The sequence below is a fragment of the Amblyraja radiata genome, chromosome X (assembly GCF_010909765.2).
Source record: "Amblyraja radiata isolate CabotCenter1 chromosome X, sAmbRad1.1.pri, whole genome shotgun sequence".
NCBI lineage: Eukaryota > Metazoa > Chordata > Chondrichthyes > Rajiformes > Rajidae > Amblyraja > Amblyraja radiata.
The window spans coordinates 2,631,683-2,654,157 of record NC_045999.1 but is presented as its reverse complement, the minus strand read 5'-3'; the positions used below and the strand labels follow the sequence as shown (position 1 = coordinate 2,654,157).

Sequence of the window (22,475 nt, the reverse complement as noted above, 5' to 3'; positions counted from 1 at the left end):
TTCCACGCCATTATGAGAAAACCCTTTGAAATTTGATGGTAATAATGTCTGAAGATTATCGAGTCCATTCTTTAGACTTGTTTTTTTTCCTGTCAGTCACTGGCTATGATCTTTAGATTTAATATTAAAAGAACACATATTTGTAACACTTTTACGAGCTCTTTGGTGCATAGTTTCGATTGAAGATAAATTCCTTCCTTATTTGAATTTCAACGTAAGATGAACGACTTTTGTCGTATTGTCTCTACTTAGCTTCGTTTATTTGTGACACAGCGTGGAAACATGGCCCTTCGGCCCACCGAGTCCACGCCGACCAGCGATCACCCTGTACACAAGTTCTATCCTCGACAACAGGGACAATTATGAAGCCAATTAACCAACAAACCTGCACGTCTTTGGAATGTGGAAGGAAACCCACGCGGTCACAGGGAGAACGTGCAAACTCCACACAGACAGCACCCGTGGTCAGGATCAAGCCCGGGTCTCTGGCGATGTAAGGCAGCTGCTGCCTCCGTTATCAGGCTTCTGAGTGGTCATTCCATTAACCTTTTAGGGGTGTGTTTGTATATTGAATGGACAATGAAAAGTCTCCAACAGATTGTACAAGCCAATGGTGCCTGAGTGGACTTTCCATGAGTGGCTTCCCCTTTGCCCTTCCCAACACTAAAGCATCAGGTTGGTAGGTTAATTACCCCAGGTGATGAGTTTGGTAGAAGCAAGGCGTGCAGACTACATGAAAAATAAGTGAGGGTGGCAGTTGTTATATGAGCCAGTATCAACCAGATGGGTTGAATGGCCTCCTTCTATGTTGGAAGGAAATATGGAAGTTCTTCAGGCATTCAAGCCTTGAGTCTAGTGATGACTTTGGCCTTATCCAATAATTGCTCCTCATTTGAATGACTGCAACTATTTCTTATTCATTAACAATGATTCGTGGGGTCAAACAGTGCAGAAATGGACCATTCGGCCCTGTATATCCATGCTGGCCATCAAGTACGTTTTGTTTGAATGACTTTATTTATTTAAGGACTGGAGTTAATTCTCTCAGAATGCTGGGCCTGACACTTGGTCCTGGATGAGATAACTCCCTCATTAGTTGACCCACAGATGGAACTAGTGAACCAGAAACTGTCGCCAGATCCCAGTACTGTAAAAAAATAAATAAATAGCATATGGCAACCCCATTAATCCAGGTGATTGTTAAATAAATTGTTAAAGATTGTTAAAGCAACAGATACGAACATAAGTTCATAAGTTACAGGGGCAGAATTCGGCCCGTCGAGTCTACTCCGCCATTCAATCATGGCTGATCTATCTTCCCCTCTCAACCCCATTCTCCTGCCTTCTCCCCATAACCCTGCACCCGTACTAATCAACAATCTATCAATCTCCGCCTTAAAAATATATACATTGACTTGGTCTCCACTGTGGCAATGAATTCCACAGATTCACCACCCTCTGACTAAAGAAATTCCTCCTCGTCTCCTTTCTAAAGGCACATTCTTTTATTCTGAGGCTGTGGCCTCTGGTCCTAGACTCTCCCACTAGTGGAAACATCCTCTCCACATCCACACTATCCAGGCCTATCATATTGTTTAAGAGACATTTGGACAGGATTGGTTTAGAGGGTTATAGCCAAGCACAGGCAGGTGGGACGATGGGGCATGTTTGGCCGGCACGGGCAAGTCGGGCCGAAGGGCCTACTTACCACGTTGTATGACTCTATGAAATGCAAGTGGTTCATCGATGGGAGATAGGAGACCTGCCCTTCTTATCCATTCTCTTCTGTAGGGTCTATAACAACAATCCTATATCTTAGAAGGAAAATAAACAGGGGAATCCATAATTGGAAATTGCGATTTTCAATGGAAAAAAAACCCACCTTCTATCCCACCCATCTGATCATCTGCCCCCTTTTATTGTTACACTTGGTTGAGAATATTTTAGGTTTTCCTAGCCTAACCTTTTTTATTAAAGTGACCGATGGTAGTCTTGGCTTTGTGCGATCGCAGTCAGAAATATTCTCCACTCTAAATACTGAAAAGGTTCAAATCTATTTCTCTTGGTTTGTTGTGTCATCTTTGTCATTTATGTAAAATAAAGGATGAAATATTATTTGAATATTAACAAGATTTAAATCGTTTTTAAAAAAAATATCGAGCCCTCCAGTATTCTCTCTCAAAGGCACACACTAGTGGCTCCATTTGAAGCAGCCATAATTCTAACCCAAATGACCTTGCTTGCTGTGCAAGGCTGCATAGCAAAAACTGGCAAACGGTTTGAGTAGGGATCTCGTAGCTAGCCCGAACCACCTACTGGATCAAATCCAGCTCATTTTTTGTAGCCTCTGTGTTGGTCCAAAGGGATCGCAGAGACCAAATTGGGCCCTTGACTGAACCCAGAGAACTCGCTATAAACACAAAAAGCTGGAGTAACTCAGCGGGACAGGCAGCTGAAGAAGGGTCTCGATCCCAATCGTCACCCGTTCCTTCTCTCCAGAGATGCTGCCTGTCCCGCTGAGTTACTCCAGCTTTTTGTGCTTAACTTCGATTTGAACCAACATCTGCAGTTCCTTCCCATGCAAACTTGCAAGAAACCTGTATTGTTAAGGACTGTACAGTGTGACTTCACGATATGCCATGTATTAAATGTTTGAGCCATCAAGAGAACTGCTTAGTCTACAGCTACCCTGACATTTAAAATCTTACTTAGTAAGACATTGAGATATCATTTGGGCAGTTTTTGGTATCATGCATCTACACAAAAGTAGATACCTCATGGAACTATTTCACTAAAAGTCATTCTCCTCAAAGAAAAACCCCAATGTAAGAATTTGCTTCTGAATCTTTTGAATGACATGCTGTTGTCTACGTGCGGGGAGTAAGATGGTACACTTGTAGCTTCTTCACGATGGACATCCCTTCCCCATTTTATCTGATCTCCACAGAGCCATCATATGACCATCCTTAACTCAAAACCTTCCAATCTGGAGATAAAGTTCAATCAACTGTTGAGCAAAGTTAGTGACAAAAGCATAGCACATGGAACTTTTTTTCAAGAAGATCCTTAAATTCTTGCTACTTGGCCAAGAAATTTAGATTTTGATATGTCCCAAAGTGTCAAATTCAATGTGATGATGCACCTTTAAAACAACATGTGTTATATTAACCAAATTGTTTATGAGAGGGGAAAATAGCTTGCAACTTATTATAGTATCTTATTTTAGGGTTAAACAAATAATTACTTTGGAGCACGCCTCTAGATGTTGGCCAATAGCACAATTGGTTCATTGCTGGGCTGGGAGCCAGTGTTCTGGTTATTGATCGGGCCATGTGAGTTTGAATCCCAGCCATAGTACGGGAGAATTTAAAACCAAGCGAATGAATAAATCTGGATTTAAGGTTAGCCGTAATAAAGATCGTTGATTCATTCAGGGAAATAAAACTGCTTGAGGGACCCCCTCGCCCCACGGATGACATTCGCTCTTAACTCCTCCGTCAGTGACTATCAGAGATGGATAAATAAATACCAGTGACATCCATAGGCTACGTAAATAATTAAGAAACACATTGTTTTGATTTTACTTGGTTTTGACTGCTGCTTCCGTGCATAGAGCCCATCTATGTTATAACCCAAGATAGACACAAAAAGCTGGAGTAACTCAGCGGGACAGCCCGGAGATGCTGCCTGTCCCGCTGAGTTACTCCAGCTTTTTGTGTCTATCTTTGATTTAAACCAGCATCTGTGCAGTTCTTTCCTATATAGTATGCTATATATAACCCAGTTCCCCCTTGTCTTGATCCTAGCTGGCGTGCGTTCAACTTATCAGTTAGGATGGGTTTTCGAGGACATTCTGACAGCTCCAAGTGTCTGGGAACAAGATATCTTCTATTCTTCACCTCCAGCCGATCTGATGGACCGAACTTCACCCGACTGTCGCTGGATGGGTTATTGCTCCAGTTGGTTGGTGTTACAATTACTTTCTGACTTTTATGTAGCTACAAGTCATTAGCTACATTACCTCCTTCAAAAGAAGCATATTTAGTGTCCCATATCATCGTTCCACAATTAGTTCAATGTTGAAAAAGAGGTTCTCTTCCCTTATCTCCATCAGTTTATCAATTAGCCATTCTCAAGGTATGAAAAATTTATAAAATAATATGACACAAAAACTAGATTCTAAATTAACTGGTATCTAAAAAAAAAAATCACAGTTATACAGAAGAAAAAAGAGTTATTATATAAATACATGACCTGTTAATTTCCTCACAGAACCTCACAAGTTAGATGGAAGCTTAGATCGGACTGATTCCAAATCGGAACCAAAACCTATTGACCCCTTCCGGGTACGTTTTGTCTTTAGAGAATGTGGTGGGGAAGTTGGCCGCAAGATGCGCCGGGTATTTGTCCTTGCGTTTGAGGTAAAGATCCCGTTGGCATCTGCTTAGGTAGAGTCATGCACTCTGAAATGGAAGTGCAGGGTTTGTTCGAGCGTTCGGGTATAGAAAATGTTGTTAGGCTTCCCACCGCCTCCCTGACCGAGGACGGGCTAGCCTTCGATGCAACACTTGGCGCCAACTCTTGTGGCAAAGAAGGCTTGAGATGCGGAGATGGTCTTAAGGTCCTCCTGGGTGAGGCGTCCGATCGGCTGAGTGCTTTTGAGGGTGATGATCTGCTGGAGCGGGCTTGGGGCAGGAGGAGGGAGGTGGGCGAACTCGACCCTCGCTGGAGTCCCCGTTGCAATGTCTGCTTGGGGCGCCGGGCTTTGAACGGGGGGGCTCGGAGCGTGGGGGCGAGTAGGGCAAAGGGAGGTTGGCCAGGTGTTGCAATGGTGACGCTGGATGGCCAGGTTGTCTCCTTGAGCCACGGGGGTCGCTTGTTGCTGTTGCCCCTGAGGCCTCTGGAAGCGTGGAGACACTTGCGGGAGATGATGACCCAAACTGGGCAGCGGGGAGCTCATCCCGACTGGGGGGAGGTGTCCTTGGCTCCCAGTTGGCGAGATGGAGATCCGTTTGTGGCACTGCTTGACTCCGCGGACTGGGCGCCTCCCGGGAAGTGGCGGTGGCCGTGGCTGGCTTGGGCGACTGAGAGGTGGCCTGGAACTGGGTCTGAGACTGGGACTGGGACTGGGACTGACCAGGTGGATCTGGGTGAAAGCTGGGGCAGATGGGCCAGGGTGGGGGTCTGGACCGGCGAGCCGCTGAGAAACTGCTGGAGGTGCCCCAGGCTGGGGGACGGAGACCCCGAGCCCGACCTTGACCGTTGCCCTTGCCCCGGGCTGCCGGCCGGAGTCCCCGAGGGGCGTCGAGAAGATCCGGCCGAGGTGATGCCCAGTTGCCGGTGCTGCTGGCCCAAGCTGACGGGCGGAGAAGCCCCCAGGAGGTGGTGGGTCTGGAAGAGCACAGACGGAGGGGACTCAGAGCAGGGCGTCTGGAGTTGGGACGGGGCGCTGGATGGAGACCCCATGGCGGGTGGTCCAGTGCTGGGGGCCGAGTACTGCACCTTCTTCACCTGCCTTGGTGTCTGGTTGGACTGCTGACCCAAGAGACTGAGGATGGACAAGGGCGGCGGGAACATGGCGCCAGGGAGGCGTGGGTGGTGATGAGTGAGGCGATGGCCACGGAGGTGGTGGCAGCTGCCGCCTGCAATGGAGCTCGGACCAGAGGTGTCCAGATGACCGGGGCTGGGCTGGATTCGGCCGGGGCTGCTTTCTGGACGGTCTTGGGCCATCTCTCGGTCATGCTGCACGATCTGCTGGATGATCTCGCTCTCCTGGTAGTTCAACGCGCCCGAGTTGAGGTCGTTCTGTACCTTGTGCAGCAAGATGGAGTTTTTCTTACCTGTCCAAAAAGACAAAAGCGTGCAAGAACGTTAGATTATTATTGCAGGTCAGGGCCCAAAAATGTACTCACCTCTGACTGACTTAATGGCCTGTCCCACTTGGCGTCATTTGCGCGTCATTTACGTGACATCATTTACGTCGTGCCGCGCACATTACGCGCGCAAGGTGCGTGGTGACGTAGGCAGTGACGAGCGATCGCATGCAGCGCCCCAGGATTTTAGGATCTACAAAATCTTCGCGCGCTATCTGCCTGACGCGCAAATGATGCTCAAGTGGGACAGGCCCTTTAAATGCACAGAGTCTCTTGCCCAGAGTAGGGGAATCGAGGACCAGAGGACATAGGTTCAAGGTGAAGGGAAAAGATTTAATAGGAATCTGAGGGGTGACTTTTTCACACAAAGGGTGGTGGGTGTATGGAACAAGCTGCCAGAGGAGGTAGTTGAGGCCGGGACTATCCAAACGTTTAAGAAATAGTTGGATAGGCACATGGATAGGACAGGTTTGGAGGGATATGGACCAAGCAAAGGAGGTGGGACTAGTGTAGCTGGGACATGTTGGCCGGCATGGGCAAGTTGGGCCGAAGGGCCTGCTTCCACACTGTATCACTACTATGGCTCTATGCCTCTATGCCTCTATGACTGGAAAGCCAATTAGGAACAGCTAGGAGAGTCTAGGACCAGAGGGAACAGCCTCAGAATAAAAGGACGGACCTTTAGAATGGAGATGAGGAAGAATTTATTTTGCCTTGTCTAAATTTTATTTTGAGTAATGAAAGACGCAGTGGATGTGGAAAGGATGTTCTGGATTTTAACTTGCACTAAACATCATTCATGTTATTCCCTTTATCATGTCATAGAGTCATAGTGAAACAGGCCCTTCGGCCCAACTTGACACACCGGCCAACATGTCCCAGCTATACTTGTCCCACCTGCTCACATTTGGTCCATATCCCTCCAAACCTGTCCTATCCCCTTCACCTTAAACCTATGTCCACTGGTCCTCGATTCCCCAACTCTGGGCTAGACATTGTGTGCATCTACCCGATTTATTCCTCTAATGTATCTGTACACAGTGGACGGCTGGATTGTAATCATGTATTGTCTTTCCGCTGACTGGTTAGCAACAGAAGCTTTCCACTGTATCTCGGTACACGTGACAATAAACTAAACTAAACTAGAGGGTGGTTGCTCTGTCGTAAAGCGAGTGACATTGTTGTTGCCATTGTGCAACCTGTTTCCCCTCTGAGTGCACGTAAATGCGAACAACTGCAAATGTTGTACGTCTGAAATAAAATTGGAAAATACTGTCAATAATCACCCACTTAAGCCACTGCTAGTAAATGGAGAAATAGAGTTAGTGTTTCAGGACAAATATCTTTCTGTATCCATGCAGGAATCAGAATCATTTCTACTCCCAAGGGAATACTCATTAATTAATACTCACCTGGAATTGTTCCAATATAGTTTCGTTTCAGTTTAGTTTAGAGTTACAGCGCGGAAACAGGCCCTTCGCCCAACCGAGCCCGCACCGACCAGCGACCCCCGCACACTTATACTACACGGGACAATTTACATTTACACCAAGCCAATTAACCTACAAACCTGTACGCCTTTGGAGTGGGGGAGGAAACGGAAGATCTCGGAGAAAACCCACGCAGGTCACGGGGAGAACGTGCAAACTCCGTACAGGCAAGCACCCGTGGTCGGGATCGAACCCGAGGCTCTGACGCTGTAAGGCAGCACCCGCTGAGTTTCTCCAGCACTTCGATTCTCCAGCATCTGCAGTTCCTTCTTAAACACTTCGTCTAACCCATGTTCCGGATATGAGTACATTTGTTATTTAAGATAATAAGGGCTGTTGGAGTCTGGCAGGTTACTGAGGTCTTACACAATGCTGGCAGCACATTAAGAACACTACCGCTGTGTAAACAGATATAATATCCAGGGTTAGGATCGTCCTGCTCATTAGCTGATAGACCCTACTCAAAGTAAAAATTGGGATAAAACTTCAAAGAGTACTAAACACTGCCGAATGATTAAACATGTCATTCGGCAGTTTGTGTTTCTGGTGCTGAATGTCGTTCTAAAATTAAAATAGAGAAACATAATTTTGCTGAAAATTATGGGGCCGCTGATGATAAATATTTATGAGAATCAACCTTTCATGACCCAGAAAGATTAGCATTTCTTATACATATTTGCTCTGTTGTCTAACTGGAGGAGAAGGATAATTTAAACTGCTGCAGACAAGTGAATCTCACATCAGTCTCTGGGGAATGTATAAGAGGTGAGTAGCTGGAATAACATGAATTGTCATTTGGACCAGCAAAGGGGATGCAGAAAGTTCTGTTGGGGGGAGGGGAGGGGTGAATTGGAATGCTCTTGAAGATTTGTTATAGGAAGGATGATGGAACTGCAGATGCTGGTTTACGCAGAGCCCCCCCCCCCCCCCCCCGCTCGATCCTGACCTCAGGTGCTACCTGTACAGAGTTTGTACGCTCTCCCCGTGACCTGCGTGGGTTTTCTCCGGGTGCTCCGGTTTCCTCCCACACTCCAAATGCGTGCAGGTTTGATCTAACTGATGACTAATTGTCTTCTTCAGCTGCATGCCTGGGAGGCTGACATGCAAATGGACATCCCATGGCTAAAGATACTTCAGTAGACACAAAAAGCTGGAGTAACTCAGCGGGTGTTGTATGTACGAGGTTTGTACGTTCTCCTTGTGGCCACATGGGTTTTACCCCTGAATTTTGCAAATGCCTCTGGGTCAGGTTGCATGTGGAAAAAATTACAAGTACTCAGGCTCAAAGTTGTGTAGTTTAGAGATACAGCACGTAAACAGTCCCTTCGGCCCACCGAGTCAATGCCCACCAGCGATCCCCGCACACTAATGGCCCTGTCCCACTGTACGAGCTCATTCAAGAGCTCTCCCGAGTTTAAAAAAAAATCAAACTCATGGTAAGCACGTAGAATGTACGTTGCGGGTACGTCGGAGCTCGGGGACGTCTCTTAGCGGCTCGTAACGCTAACGGCAGGTACTCGGGAAACGCGGTAAGCTCGGGAAGGTTTTTTAACGTTGAAAAATGTCCACGAGAGCCCCGCGTACCTACGAGCGGCCATTACCGTAATTCTCCGAGTTCGAATCAGGGCAAACTCGGGAGAATGAACTCGTACAGTGGGACAGGGCCATAACACTGCCCTACACATACGAGGGACAATTTTTACACATACACCAAGCCAATTAACCTACAAAACTGTACGTCTTTGGAGTGTGGGAGGAAACCGAAGATCTCGGAGAAAACCCACGCGGTCACGGGGAGAACGTACAAACTCTGTACAGACAGCGCCCGTGGTCGAGATCGAACACGGGTCCCCGGCGCTGCAAGCGCTGTAAGGCAGCAACTCTACCGCTGCACCACAGTGGCCACCGTAGAAACTTAGAGTGGGGTGAGATTGGGTCAGGCATTAATTCAACAGTTCAATTCTTAGAATGGAATCTATAAGTGGTTGATGCAATGAACATACTGATGCTAGCCCGAAAGTGTTAATCCCATGATATCTCATCAATAATGCCCTACATCATCTGTGATGATCACTCAGGCTAATCAACTCTAACAGCAGTCAGGAATGTGAATTATCTTGGCTTGGTGAATAATTTAAAAGCCGTTTGATTGCATGGGTTTATGATGGAGGAGAATGTTCTATTGACTGCTCGGGGAGGAAGATGGGATTCCATTGGTGGAAGCAAGGAACTGCAGATGCTGGATAATACACAAAAGGACACAAAGTGCCAGAGTAACTCAACGCTGGAGAAACTCAGCGGGTGAGGCAGCATCTAAGGAATGGCTGACGTTTCGGGTCGAAACCCTGAAGGAAATAGACAACGTTTCGGGTCGAAACCCGGAAGGGTTTCGACCCGAAACGTTGCCTATTTCCTTCGCTCCATAGATGCTGCTGCACCCGCTGAGTTTCTCCAGCATTTTTGTTTACCTTCGATTGTTCCAGCATCTGCAGTTCCTTCGTAAACAGATTAACTCAGCGGGACAGGCAGCATCTCTGGAGAACATGGATAGGTGTGGTGTTACCTATTTCCTTCGCTCCATAGATGCTGCTGCACCCGCTGAGTTTCTCCAGCGTTTTTGTCTACCTTCAATTGTTCCAGCATCTGCAGTTCCTTCTTAAACACGTAATCTTCCGTTCATTAATTAAAGATTTACAGTCCATCCAATTGATGCAGATTCTCACCCCCCTTATCTTGTTAACGTCAATAACATTGGCGTTACAATATCATTCCCAGCATTATTTCAGTTTGTGATATCAGTTTGATGAATTGATCAGGACTACTCTCTGCAGTGCCAGCTTTAAGCAATGCTTCCACACATGAGGTTATTGATGATTTTTGCTGTCAACCCGAGCTAATCTCCAGTTCGATGAGAACTTATTGAAATGCATTGAAGTCGGTCGTATCTAAATGATGTCTATCATCGGCGAAAATCCCAAACGTTCGATAAACCGCTATTTTTGTCTGTTCTGTGCAATATACTTGTGCAAGAGAAACCGCTGTAGTCTAGGTTAGTTTCGCGATACAGCACGGAAACAGGCCCTTCAGCCCACCGAGTCTGTGCCGACCAGCGATCCCCGCACACTAATGGCCCTGTCCCACTGTACGAGGTAATTCAAGAGCTCTCCTGAGTTTAAAAAAAAAATCAAACTCGTGGTAAGCTTGCGGGTACGTCGGAGTTCGGGGAAGTCTCTTAGCGGCTCGTAACGCTAACGGCAGGTACTCGGGAAGACTCGCTAACGGCAGGTAAGCTCGGGAAGACTCGTGAAGATTTTTCAACATGTTGAAAAATGTCCACGAGAGCCCCGAGTACCGACGAGCGGCCATTACCGTAAATCTCCGAGTTCGAATCAGGGCAAACTCGGGGAGAACTCTTGGAATGAACTCGTACCGTGGGACAGGGCTTTAACACCATCCTACACACACTAGGGACAATTTACATTTATACCAAAGCCAATTAACCTACACACCTGCACGTCTTTGGAGTGTGGGAGGAAACCGGAGCACCCGGAGAAAACCCACGCGGACCTCTCCCACCAGTGAAAACATTCTAGGAATTCTCAATCGCAAACGGACAGCTTTATTGGAATTATAAAAATGGTCAGAGAGGGGGGATGAATGAAATTAATTCAAAATGGGCTATAGTGAAAGTGTCATTTGACCTGCACCAAATTGCCCAGAGATGAAGGTTTAGTTTAGTTTAGTTTAGATATACAGCACTACAGCTCGGAAACAGGAGCTGCAGATGCTGGTTTAAACCAAAGATAGACCCAAAATGCTGGAGTAACTCACATTCAGACTGAAGAAGGGCCTCAACCCGAAACGTCACCCATTCCTTCCATCCAGAGATGCTGCCTGTCCCGCTGAGTTACTCCAGCATTTTGAGTCTATCTTCGATTGTTCCAGCATCTGCACAGTTCCTTCTTAAACAGAGTAACTCTGCGGGACAGGCAGCATCTCAGGAGAACATGGATAATAATAATAATAATAATAATAATAATAATGGATGGGATTTATATAGCGCCTTTCTAATACTCAAGGCGCTTTACATCGCATTATTCATTCACTCCTCAGTCACACTCGGTGGTGGTAAGCTACTTCTGTAGCCACAGCTGCCCTGGGGCAGACTGACGGAAGCGTGGCTGCCAATCTGCGCCTACGGCCCCTCCGACCACCACCAATCACTCACACACATTCGCACACATTCACACACAGGCAAAGGTGGGTGAAGTGTCTTGCCCAAGGACACAACGACAGTATGCACTCCAAGCGGGATTCGAACCGGCTACCTTCCGGTTGCCAGCCGAACACTTAGCCCATTGTGCCATCTGTCGTCCCAGGTGTGGTGTTACCTATTTCCTTTGCTCCATAGATGCTGCTGCACCCGCTGAGTTTCTCCAGCATTTTTGTGTACCTTCGATTATTCCAGCATCTACAGTTCCTTCTTAAACACGTAATCTTTCAATCAACAATTAAAGATTTACAGTCCATCCAATTGATGCAGATTCCCACCCCCCTTATCATGTTAACGCCAATAACATTGGTGTTACAATATCATTCCCAGCATTATTTCAGTTTGTGATATCAGTTTGATGAATTGATCAGGCCTACTCTCTGCAGTGCCAGCTTTAAGCAATGTAGGTTAATTGGCCTCTGGTGAATTGACCCGAGTGTAGGGAGTGGGTGCGAATGTGGAATGGCAGATCGATGGTCAGCGTGGACATGGTGGGCCGAAGGGACTGTTTCCATGCTGTATCTCTACAGTGTGTATGGGTGATCGAGGGTCAGTGTTGAGCTGATGGGCTGAAGGGCCTGTGTCCATGTTGTGCCTCTCAACTAAACTAAGCTGACCAGAAGTCACCATGGGGATGTGTAGGAAGGAACTGCGGATGCTGGTTTATACTGAAGATAGATGCAAATGACTGCAGTAACTCAGTTACTCTGATAACAAGCCTGCTTTGATTTATCAAAAGCTAGGTGTAACCCCCATGAAGATGGATATCCTGGCATGGGAGATGTTATGCTGCAATGCTGTGCTCTGAATTCTACTGCTGAGATAATTACTGGTAATTAGAGTGGATTTAAATTGCACTTGAATCAGGGGCATGCTACTAGTGCAGCGTTTCATGAGTGCCAGACTCAGAGCTGCTCCATATTAGTCTTCATCGTTGGTTTAAAGGGGATTGCACACGAATGTCAGAACAATATACATGGAGACTTGTAGAGTGCATCCAGCATTGTGTAGAACAGAATCTCAATAGCACCCAAGATAGACACAAAATGCTGGAGTAACTCAGCGGGACAGGCAGCATCTCTGGAGAGAAGGAATGGGTGACGTTTCGGGGCGAGACCCTTCCTCAGTCATAGATTCATAGAAAATAGGTGCAGGAGTAGGCCATTCAGCCCTTCGAGCCTGCACCGCCATTCAATATGATCATGGCTGATCATCCAACTCAGTATCCTGTACCTGCCTTCTCTCCATACCCCTTAGCCACAAGGGCCATATCTAACTCAATAGCACCCAGATCAGAAGTAGACCCATATCGGATGTTCCATTGGAGGGTTAGTTGATTCATTTCTACTGCGAGTGTGCTTTTTGTTGCTCCTTTCCTGAAACAATTACGTGAGGTTTTCTTCTCAGAAGGAACCACAAAGCCAGTGGTATTGGATTCGCCGGCTGTTTATAGTCGGGTCTATTGACTTGAACAATGCTGAATAACGAAAAGTAACACCGCCCACTTTGTACTGCTTCCCAAGGCTGGCATGCACAATCTTGGCAAGGAGCTCTCCCACTCATGTACCATGCACTGTTCATGCAGCAAACAAACATCGGCAGGCAGTTCATCAAAACCCGCGTCACACTTCAGCCCAACTTGGGCGGCACAAGGGTTCGATCCTGTGTGCGTGTCTGTACGGAGTTTGTACGTTCTCCCCGTGACCGGCATGGGTTTTCTCCGGGTGCTGCGGTTTTCTCCCACGCTCCAATGATGTACAGGTTTGGCTTCGGTAAAATGGTATATTGGCCCAAGTGTGTAGGTTAGTGCCAGTGTGTGTGGGATGATTGGTCAGCGCAGACTTGGTGGGCTGAATGGCCTGTTCCCGTGCTGTATCTCTACACTAGACAAAACTAAAATTCTACTGAGATCCAGCGTGCACACATGACTGATGTGAGGGGGGGGGGGGGGGGGAATAAGAAAGGAAGAGGCGGAGACAGTGGGCTGAGGGAGAGCTGGGAAGAGGAGGGAGAAAGCAGGGACTACCTGAAATTGGAGAAGTCAATGTTCATACCGCTGGGGTGTAAACTGCCCAAGCGAAATATGAGGTGCTGCTCCTCCAATTTACGGTGGGCCTCACTCTGGCTATGGAGGAGGCCCAGGACAGAAAGGTCGGAATCGGAATGGGAGGGGGAGTTGAAGTGCTGAGCCACCGGGGGATCAAGTTGGTTATTGCGAACCGAGTGGAGGTGTTGGGCGAAGTGATGAAGCCAAGCCTAGAAATTTAAGATAGATACAAAATGCTGAAGTAACTCAGCGGGACAGGCAGCATCTCTGGAGAGAAGGAATGGGTGACATTTCGGGTCGAAACCCTTCTTCAGACTGAGAGTCAGGGGTCAGAGGGAGGCGAGAGATCTAGGGGGTGATGTAGAGAGACACAGAAGAAATGAATGAAAGATATGCAAAAAAGTAAAGGAAACAGGCCATTGTTGGCTAATTGCTAGGTGAGAACGAGAAGCTGGTGCGACTTGGGTGGGGGAGGGATGGAGAGAGAGAAGGAATGCCGGTGTTACTTGAAGTTAGATGAATCAATTATCATACCACTGGTTGCCAAGCAAAATATGAGATGTTGTTGCTTGTAGATCTTTCTGCCGATTGTAATCTGGTTTGACGGTCAAAAGATGCGGCCAGTATAAAACTGGGCTAGGCTTCTTACTCTCTCTTCTTGTGTCAGGCAGTTTGTACAGTACTGAAAATCAACAATGTCACAACGAGAGACATGTTTCTGCAGAAGCGACTAACGGCTGGAATCTTGCACAGACTAATTCTGCCTCTGGAGGGGAGCGCTGTCATAAAAATAGGCTATCATTATTAATTCGCTTGTTCGGGAGGAAAGTTAGTTCAGAAAGTAGAGCATATTTTGCCTGGACAATTTCTACTGCGCTGTTTCTTTCCCAGTGTGATCTTAAACAAGGGTCTCTTCAGCAGTCACGGGGGGTCACGGTGGTGCATCGGTAGAGTCGCTGCCAGTACAGCGCTCGCAGCGCCAGAGACCCGGGTTCGATCCCGACTACGGGCGCTGTCTGTACAGAGTTTGCACGTTCTCCCCGTGACCTGCGATGGTTTTCTCCGAGATCTTCAGTTTCCTCCCACACTCCAAAGACATACAGGTTTGTAGGTTTAAGAAGGAACTGCAGATGCTGGAAAATCGAAAGTACACAAAAAAGCTGGAGAAACTCAGCGGGTGCAGCAGCATCTATGGAGCGAAGGAAATAGGCAACGTTTCGGGCCGAAACCCTTCTTCAGGTTTGTAGGTTAATTGGCTTGGTATGAGTGTAAAAATTGTCCCCCTAGTGGGTGTAGGATAGTGTTAGTGTGCGGGGATCGCTGGTCGGCACGGACTCGGTGGGCCGAAGGGCCTGTTTCCCAGCTGTATCTCTAAACCAAACAAGACAAGCGCTGGTCTGGCAAGGGTTTGACAGCAGACCAGATGACAACCAGGAAATGTCTGTGTTATTAGTTTAGTTTAGTTTAGTTTAGTTTAGTTTAGTTTAGTTTAGTTTAGTTTAGTTTAGTTTAGTTTAGTTTAGTTTAGAGACTCAGCGCCACAGTCTTTGTTTTTATCACCATTCTAATTAAGCAGTATTAGGGTTATTAATTATTTTTATTAGCAGATATTACCTTTGTGTTAACACGTTCAGAGGCCTGCTGGACTGCAGCAAGTAGGAATCTCATTGCTCCATTGTCAGTGTATGTGACAGTTAAACGTGCTTGATTCTTGACACCCTTGTCGCATGTATGGCAAACTGTCCATTTCTCGTTACACAGGGACGGCACAGCGGTTGAGGTGCTGCCTCACGGCGACAGAGACCCGGGTTCGATCCTGACTACGGGTGCTGTCGCCGCGGAGTTTGTCCGCTCTCCCTGTGATGGCGTGGGTTTTCTCCGGGTGCTCCGGTTTCCTCCCACATTCCCGAAGACGTGCAGGTTTGTTGGCTAATTGGCCAATTGTACGTTGCGTCTAGGGCGTAGGATGCGAAAATGGGATAACGTGGATGGATGATTGGCGGGCGAAGTGGACTCAATGGGCCGAAGGGCCTGTGTCTCCATGCTGAATGCCTAAACTCAAATACTGCAGACAAAACACATTTGCTGCATTCCCAGCAGGGAACCCGAGCAATGAACACAGTGTGGCTCCAGGGAGAACCCATTACATGGAGAAGATGGCTTGGAGACTCTCAAAGGGCAGAGGTGAGTTGCTGAGTGTTGTGGCAATCCTGTCCTTCAATTTTGATCATATGGTTTCCCAATGAATAGACACAAAATGCTGGAGAAACTCAGCGGGACAGGCAGCATCTCTGGAGAGAAGGAATGGGTGATGTTTCGGGAGTTTTTGTCAGTCTCCCTACCTGCTTCCACTACCTGCAACCTCCGGCAACCATCTGCAACCTCCGGGAACCGCACGGAAACCTTGGGTGGGACGCAAAGTCTCCAGAGGTTTCCGTTCAGGTTTCCTAAGTGGGACAGGGGCATTACTCCAGCATTTTGTGTCTATCTTCAGCTTAATCCCGCATCTGCAGTTCCTTCCAACACATTTAATTTCCCATTCTCTACTATCAGAAGTAGGGGGATAAACTAATTCAAAAACAACCTTGCATTCAGAAGCCATTCATGGTGCTTTATTAAGATGTTATGGTTCTAATTAAGCAAAGGGAAGGCAGCATTTGTCTTTCTGTGTCTCTGTCGTTGTTCCATCTGAGAGTGTGATCTCAACCTCTGACACCATGTTATAACGATACCAAAACATTCTTTTTTCGGAAGCTCTGCAGGGAATACTGCCTCTATAAGTCCTTCTCGGTGTAATAAGCGCCTGACTCCTTCTTTGTCCATTTTGAAGGTCTATCTTTTTATTTTAAACTTGTTAAAGTTTCTGCTAAAATAGTGGGCCTTATGAGCAAGTCAAGTGTGAACTGACTCACGTCACGAGCAAACGAAATGTGCAGGAAGGAACTGCAGGTGTTGGTCTAAACCGAAGATAGACACAAAATGCTGGAGTAACTCAGCGGGACGGGCAGCATCTCTGGAGAGAAGGAATGGGTGACGTTTCGGGTCGAGACCCTTCTTCAGGCTAGTCAGGGGAAAGGGGAATGAGAGATGTTGACGATGATGTAGAGAGATAATGAACAATGTATAAATGATGTATAAAGAACAATGAATGAAAGATATGCCACAAAAAGTAATGATGATAAAGGAATCAGGCCATTGTTAGCTGTTTGTGTGTCTCGACCCGAAACGTCACCCATTCCTTCTCTCCAGAGATGCTGCCTGTCCCGCTGAGTTACTCCAGCTTTTTGTGTCTATCTTCTCAACATTAGCAGTAGTTTCTCAAGTTGTGCTGAACCAGGGCAGCTGCCAGTGCAGCATCAGAGAAGAAAATTGTCTCAAAGCTAGAAGAACAGCCTGTTTTATCCCATTCGATTTGGTTGCATAATCAATACCGAGATGCAGATTCGATCCACAGTGCATGGCGTTCCATTTCCTACTGCATGGTTGAAGGCTTCATTATAGCTGGCATGTACTGTACTTACTCACTTGGTAAAATGTGCCAAGAGATCTGGGTTGGATCCTAACTACGGGTGCTGTCTGTGTGGAGTTTGTACGTCCTCCCCGTGACCCCGCGTGGGTTTTCTCCGGTTTCCCCTCACACTTCAAAGACGTACAGGTTTGTAGATTAATTGGCTTGGTATAATTGTAAATCATCCCTAGTGTGTGTGTGTGTTGGATAGTGTCAGTGTGTGGGGATCGACTCGGTGGGCCGAAGGGCCTGTTTCCGCGCTGTATCTCTAAACTAAACCATGGTTTGTTTTCCTTTCAAAATAAATTAAACTGCAGGCAGCAACAGGAAGGGGAAAGTACTTGCAAACCCTCTCTGCCGAAAAATTATGAAGTTGAATAAAAATCACATTCTCTTATCAGCAATCAATTAATGATTCATAGTAAAACACTGAATGATTATAGTTAAACTCTCATTATATTTTTGTATAAGAAACTGGACCAAAATACATCAACACCAATCTGCACTGCCCCTCCTAAATCAGTATCGGCATGCTCCCAAAATCTGACAAGTAACAGATTACTTATTAAAATTATAATGTTCTGAGATTTCAATTATATTGTCAAATCTACATTGCTGCTGCTTGCACTCAAAGGATTGCTATGTTGATTAGTTCATAGCCTGAATCTCACTCATTCTCTTTTCATTATCCGCTTAACTCATTACTTTATTCAAACAACAGAAAAGAAAAAAGCAACATAATTTTGGCAATTAAAATAGAAAGGTCTAGATTTAAGATTGCGAACTTTGAACGTGGTTTGAATCGAAATGATTTTTAGATCGGGGATTTAAACAGCTTGCAGTGTGCAGGAAGGAACTGCGGATGCTGGTTTAAACCGAAGATAGACACAAAAAGCTGGAGTAACTCAGCAGGACAGGCAGCATCTCTGGAGAGAAGGAATGGGTGACGTTTCGGGTCGAGACCCTTCTTCCGACTGAGACTCGGGGGAAGGGAACCCAGAGGTATAGACGGTGATGTAGAGAGATATAGAACAAATTAATAAAAGATATGCAAAAAATCTATTAACGCTGTAAAATCTTGCAGTTCGGCATTTACAAAGTATTGGCAAGAATTGATTGATTGTATTGATGCTTTAATTCTTATCACCACAGGTGCTGGAAGTGTGAAATGCTGCCTGACCCGCTGAGTTACAATAGACAATAGACAATAGGTGCAGGAGTAGGCCATTCGGCCCTTCGAGTCAGCACCACCATTCAATGTGATCATGGCTGATCATTCCCAATCAGTACCCCGTTCCTGCCTTCTCCCCATATCCCCTGACTCCGCTATTTTTAAGAGCCCTATCTAGCTCTCACTTGAAAGCATCCAGAGAACCTGCCTCCACCGCCCTCTGAGGCAGAGAATTCCACAGACTCACCACTCTCTGTGAGGAAAGTCTCCGTTCTAAATGGCTTACTCCTTATTCTTAAACTGTGGCCCCTGGTTCTGGAGCACTCTGGAGTTACTCCAGCACTTTGTGTCCATCTTTGGTATAAACCAGCATTTGCCAGATCCTTGCTTCTAAATGTCAACAGAATGCAGCCCGGATTAGAGGGGCACTTTGTGTCTACCTTTAGCATTCGGACAAATCTCTTTATGGCATTCAGATATATTTCTATTTCTATTTCACTTCACCGGCGTGTGAAGGTTTTGTGGAAAAAATTATTCTGCTCCTGAACGAGCTGTGTTTTTAATTACAAATTCATAATATTTTAATTCTATATTTACTTAATCACCTGCATTAAAATTCCAACAGCGGCCATGGTGGGATTCATACTCTGGTCTCTAGATCAATGGTCCAAGTCGCTGGGTGCCAGTCCACTAACTTATCCACTAGTCTTCCTAGAAAGGGAATGTGAGCGTGCTGGCATTGTTAGTGTGAAAGTGAAAAAAGTCATTCAGGACTTCAATCACTTACCTTGACGGAGAAGCGATTTTTCACCGTATCGCATCTCAGTCCCCACCCCCGTGGCCTAACAGTGTGCATTGGTGCGGCCTTTCCTGAAGGCGCTGGGTGAACCTTAACATCACGGAGCCCGCGATCCTTTGCGGAGGATCGCCAGTGAAGAACTCCAACCACGGGGCCTGTGGACTTTAACACCTTGAAGCCCGCGGTCTCCGGTAAGAAGAGGCCGACTCGGGAGCTCCGGCTGCGGAGTGTTCCAATCCGTCCCGACGCCGGAGTTTAGATCATCCCGACGCGAGGGCTTCGGACATCGGACAGTCGGCAGCGGATGGTTCAACGGCCCCGACCACGGGAAGATGACTGAACTTTATTCCCTTCCATCACAGTGAGGAATGTGGATTCCACTGTGGTGGATGTTGATGTTAGATTTTATTTTATGTGGCTGTGTGTCTTGTTGCTTTGCACTTAGTATGGCTGTATGGTCACTCAAATATCACTGTACCTTAACTGTTGCACATGACAATAAATTCCAACTTGAACGTGAATGCAATGAAAAGGGTTTACCTATCCGGTCGAGCCTGTCCAGTGCCACGGTCTCGAAGGCGCGCCTCATCATCGGGTATTCCTCCAACACTTCATTGAAGTGGTCCACCGACAGGGAGTACAGCCTGCAGTAGGTGTCGGCGCGTACGCTCGCTGTTCGACGCCCCCGGGTCAACAGGCAGATCTCTAACGTGAAGGAAAGAAAGCGCGCGGTTAACGTGACGAACGAGGGAACAAAGACCGCGCGGTTTGCTAAGAAAAAGGCACAAAATGCTGGAGTAACTCAACGGGTCTGGACAATCCACTACATGTATTGCCATTGACATACAACATTTCAGCTACTGCCATTATTTATTATCTGTTCCCAAATGCCCCCTTGCCTCTCCCTGACCCCAAATTATTTCTACTAAAGCAAGGGTCAGGAAGAGTAAAACACAATGCCCTCCCAACCACCATTCCAATCATAGAGTGATACAGTGTGAAACTTGTCCACGCTGAAGAAGGGTTTCAGCCGGAAACGTTGCCTATTTTCTTCGCTCCCTAGATGCTGCTGCACCCGCTGAGTTTCTCCAGCACTTTTGTCTGCCCCATCTAAACTCATCCCGCCTGCCTGCGTTTGGCCCATATCCCTCTAAACCTGTCCTATCCATGTACTTGTATCTCTGGAGAGAAGGAATGGGTGACGTTTTGGGTCGAGGCCTTTCTTCAAACTGAGAGTCAGGGGAGAGGGAGACTGAGAGAAAATGAAGGGTATGGTGTGAAAACAAGACATCAAAGATGAAGCTCAAGGACAATGTAGAATAGATCATTGTGTTCAAGAAGGAACTGCAGTTGCTGGAAGATCGAAGGTAGACAAAAATGCTGGAGAAACTCAGCGGGTGCAGCAGCATCTATGGAGCGAAGGAAATGGGTGACGTTTCGGGCCGAAACCCTTCTTCAGTCTGAGTTTCTCCAGCATTTTTGTGTACCTTAGAATAGATCATTGTTAGCTGGGAGCAGGTGACAACAAAGCAAACAGAGATAAAATATAATCTGGAAGACAGTCAGACTAGTCAGCGAACTGGGACAATTAGACAATATCCTTGCTTATGGACCAATCTAGAGCAAGTTGGACAGGAATAAATAAATGGGCAGTGCCCGAGTTTATGGAAGGAATACTCAGAAGCCTGATAACAGCGGGGAAAAAAACTGTTTAGGAAGGAACTGCAGATGCTGGTTTCAACCGAAGATAGACACAAAATGCTGGAGTAACTCAGCGGGTCAGGCAGCATCTCTGGAGAAAAGGAACGGGTGGGGTGGAAGATTGCAACCTTGGTCCGCCCTGTTTCGACTAATGCAATCAACTTGACATGCACAAACGGAAGATCAAATAGAATAAGTTGCCCTACAATTTTAGGCTGTGCACGCCTCACAATAGAAGAAGAAGAAGGAACGGGTGACGTTTCGGGTCGAGACCCTTTTTCAGGAAGGAGTCTGAAGAAGGGTCTCGACCCGAAACATCACCCGTTCGTTCTCTCCAGAGACGCTGCCTGTCCCGCTGAGTTAGTCCAGCATTTTGTGTCTATCTTCGGGGAAAACACTTTCAGAGTCAGGAACATTTCAATTGTCTTAGGATGATATTTCTGAATAAATCTCGGTGTAAATCTCTGAATACAAGATCATCCCTAATGTGACAAATGAAGGTTCAAGCGGGCAATGTTCAGCATTTACATCGATGTCCTGATTCCCATACAGTACATTTGACTTCACCCTCAGTACCGAGCGATGGAAGAGCAAATGTGGCATTATCCTAAAAGCGAAAGGTATCAAGATGAAAATAGTTCTTCCAGGCAAAAACACTGTGAAATGTGGGAAAGCAATAACTGGAAGTCACTAAGGGGAGAAATCTTTAGAAAAATATTATTCCCACTGACTGCACTATTCACCATGAAGCAATCTTCATTATCATTGGGGTAAAGTAATACAGATTAGATTGAATGATATCTAAAGAGAGGCAGAACCAATTCCCCTTCGTTGAAATTCGAAGTAACCCAGGTGCTTTTTAACGTTAAGCCTCTGACTGTTTGTGACCAGTTCATATTGCACAATAGATTTTACAAATACTGTATTATGCATTAATGCTTCTGATTCGAATAAAAGGGGTCCCAATCTTCGAGTCCAACTCCTATTCACTCAAATCATATGGGAACTCACAGAATAGACTACTTCATATTCCAGCAGAGTCCCAGAATATTATAACTATTTTGCTGCCATTGATATTGTAATTCGTGTCTATGGAGTCAGCCAAGGACTAAATTCTGTTCCTTCTTGTTTCTCTGCACAAGAAAAATTCCTTCTCTCACCACTCCCATTAGAGATACAACATGGAAACCAGGCCCTTCGGCCCACCGCACCCACGCCGGCCATCGATCACCCGTTCACTCTTGTTTTATGTAAAGCCCCTGTCCCACTTAGGAGACCTAAACAGCAACCTCTGGTGACCTTGCCCACCACCCAAGGTTTCCATGAGGTCACCGGAGGTTTTGGTCACTCTCCCTAATGGTGGAAAGTGGTTTCCGCGTGGTCGAGGCTTCATCTAGGTCGCTGATATTTTTTCATTGTGATTAAAACTGGCCTTGACTAAAAATAGGTTGCCGTTTTAAACATCGATAATTTTTTAGTGACAGGTCTAGTCGAAGCCAGTTTTCTTCATAGTCGAGGAAGGTTTTCAACATATGCGTGGGAGGTGGTAGGAGGTTGCAGGTCACCTCAAACTTGATTTTTTTTTTGGGTGGTGGGCAAGGTCACCAGAGGTT

The 22,475-nt window shown here is 46.5% G+C and overlaps 1 protein-coding gene across 1 annotated transcript in view; it reads right to left on the bottom strand.

Moving 5' to 3' along the window:
* Positions 1-4,836: 4,836 nt before the first annotated feature.
* hcn4 (hyperpolarization activated cyclic nucleotide gated potassium channel 4) overlaps positions 4,837-22,475 on the bottom strand; it is a 157,255-nt gene continuing 139,616 nt past the window's right edge. The window contains 4 exon segments of the mRNA XM_033014919.1: positions 4,837-5,607; positions 5,610-5,721; positions 5,723-5,840; positions 19,702-19,866. Coding sequence (XP_032870810.1) covers positions 4,957-5,607; positions 5,610-5,721; positions 5,723-5,840; positions 19,702-19,866 — 1,046 coding nt within the window. The 3' untranslated portion in view covers positions 4,837-4,956.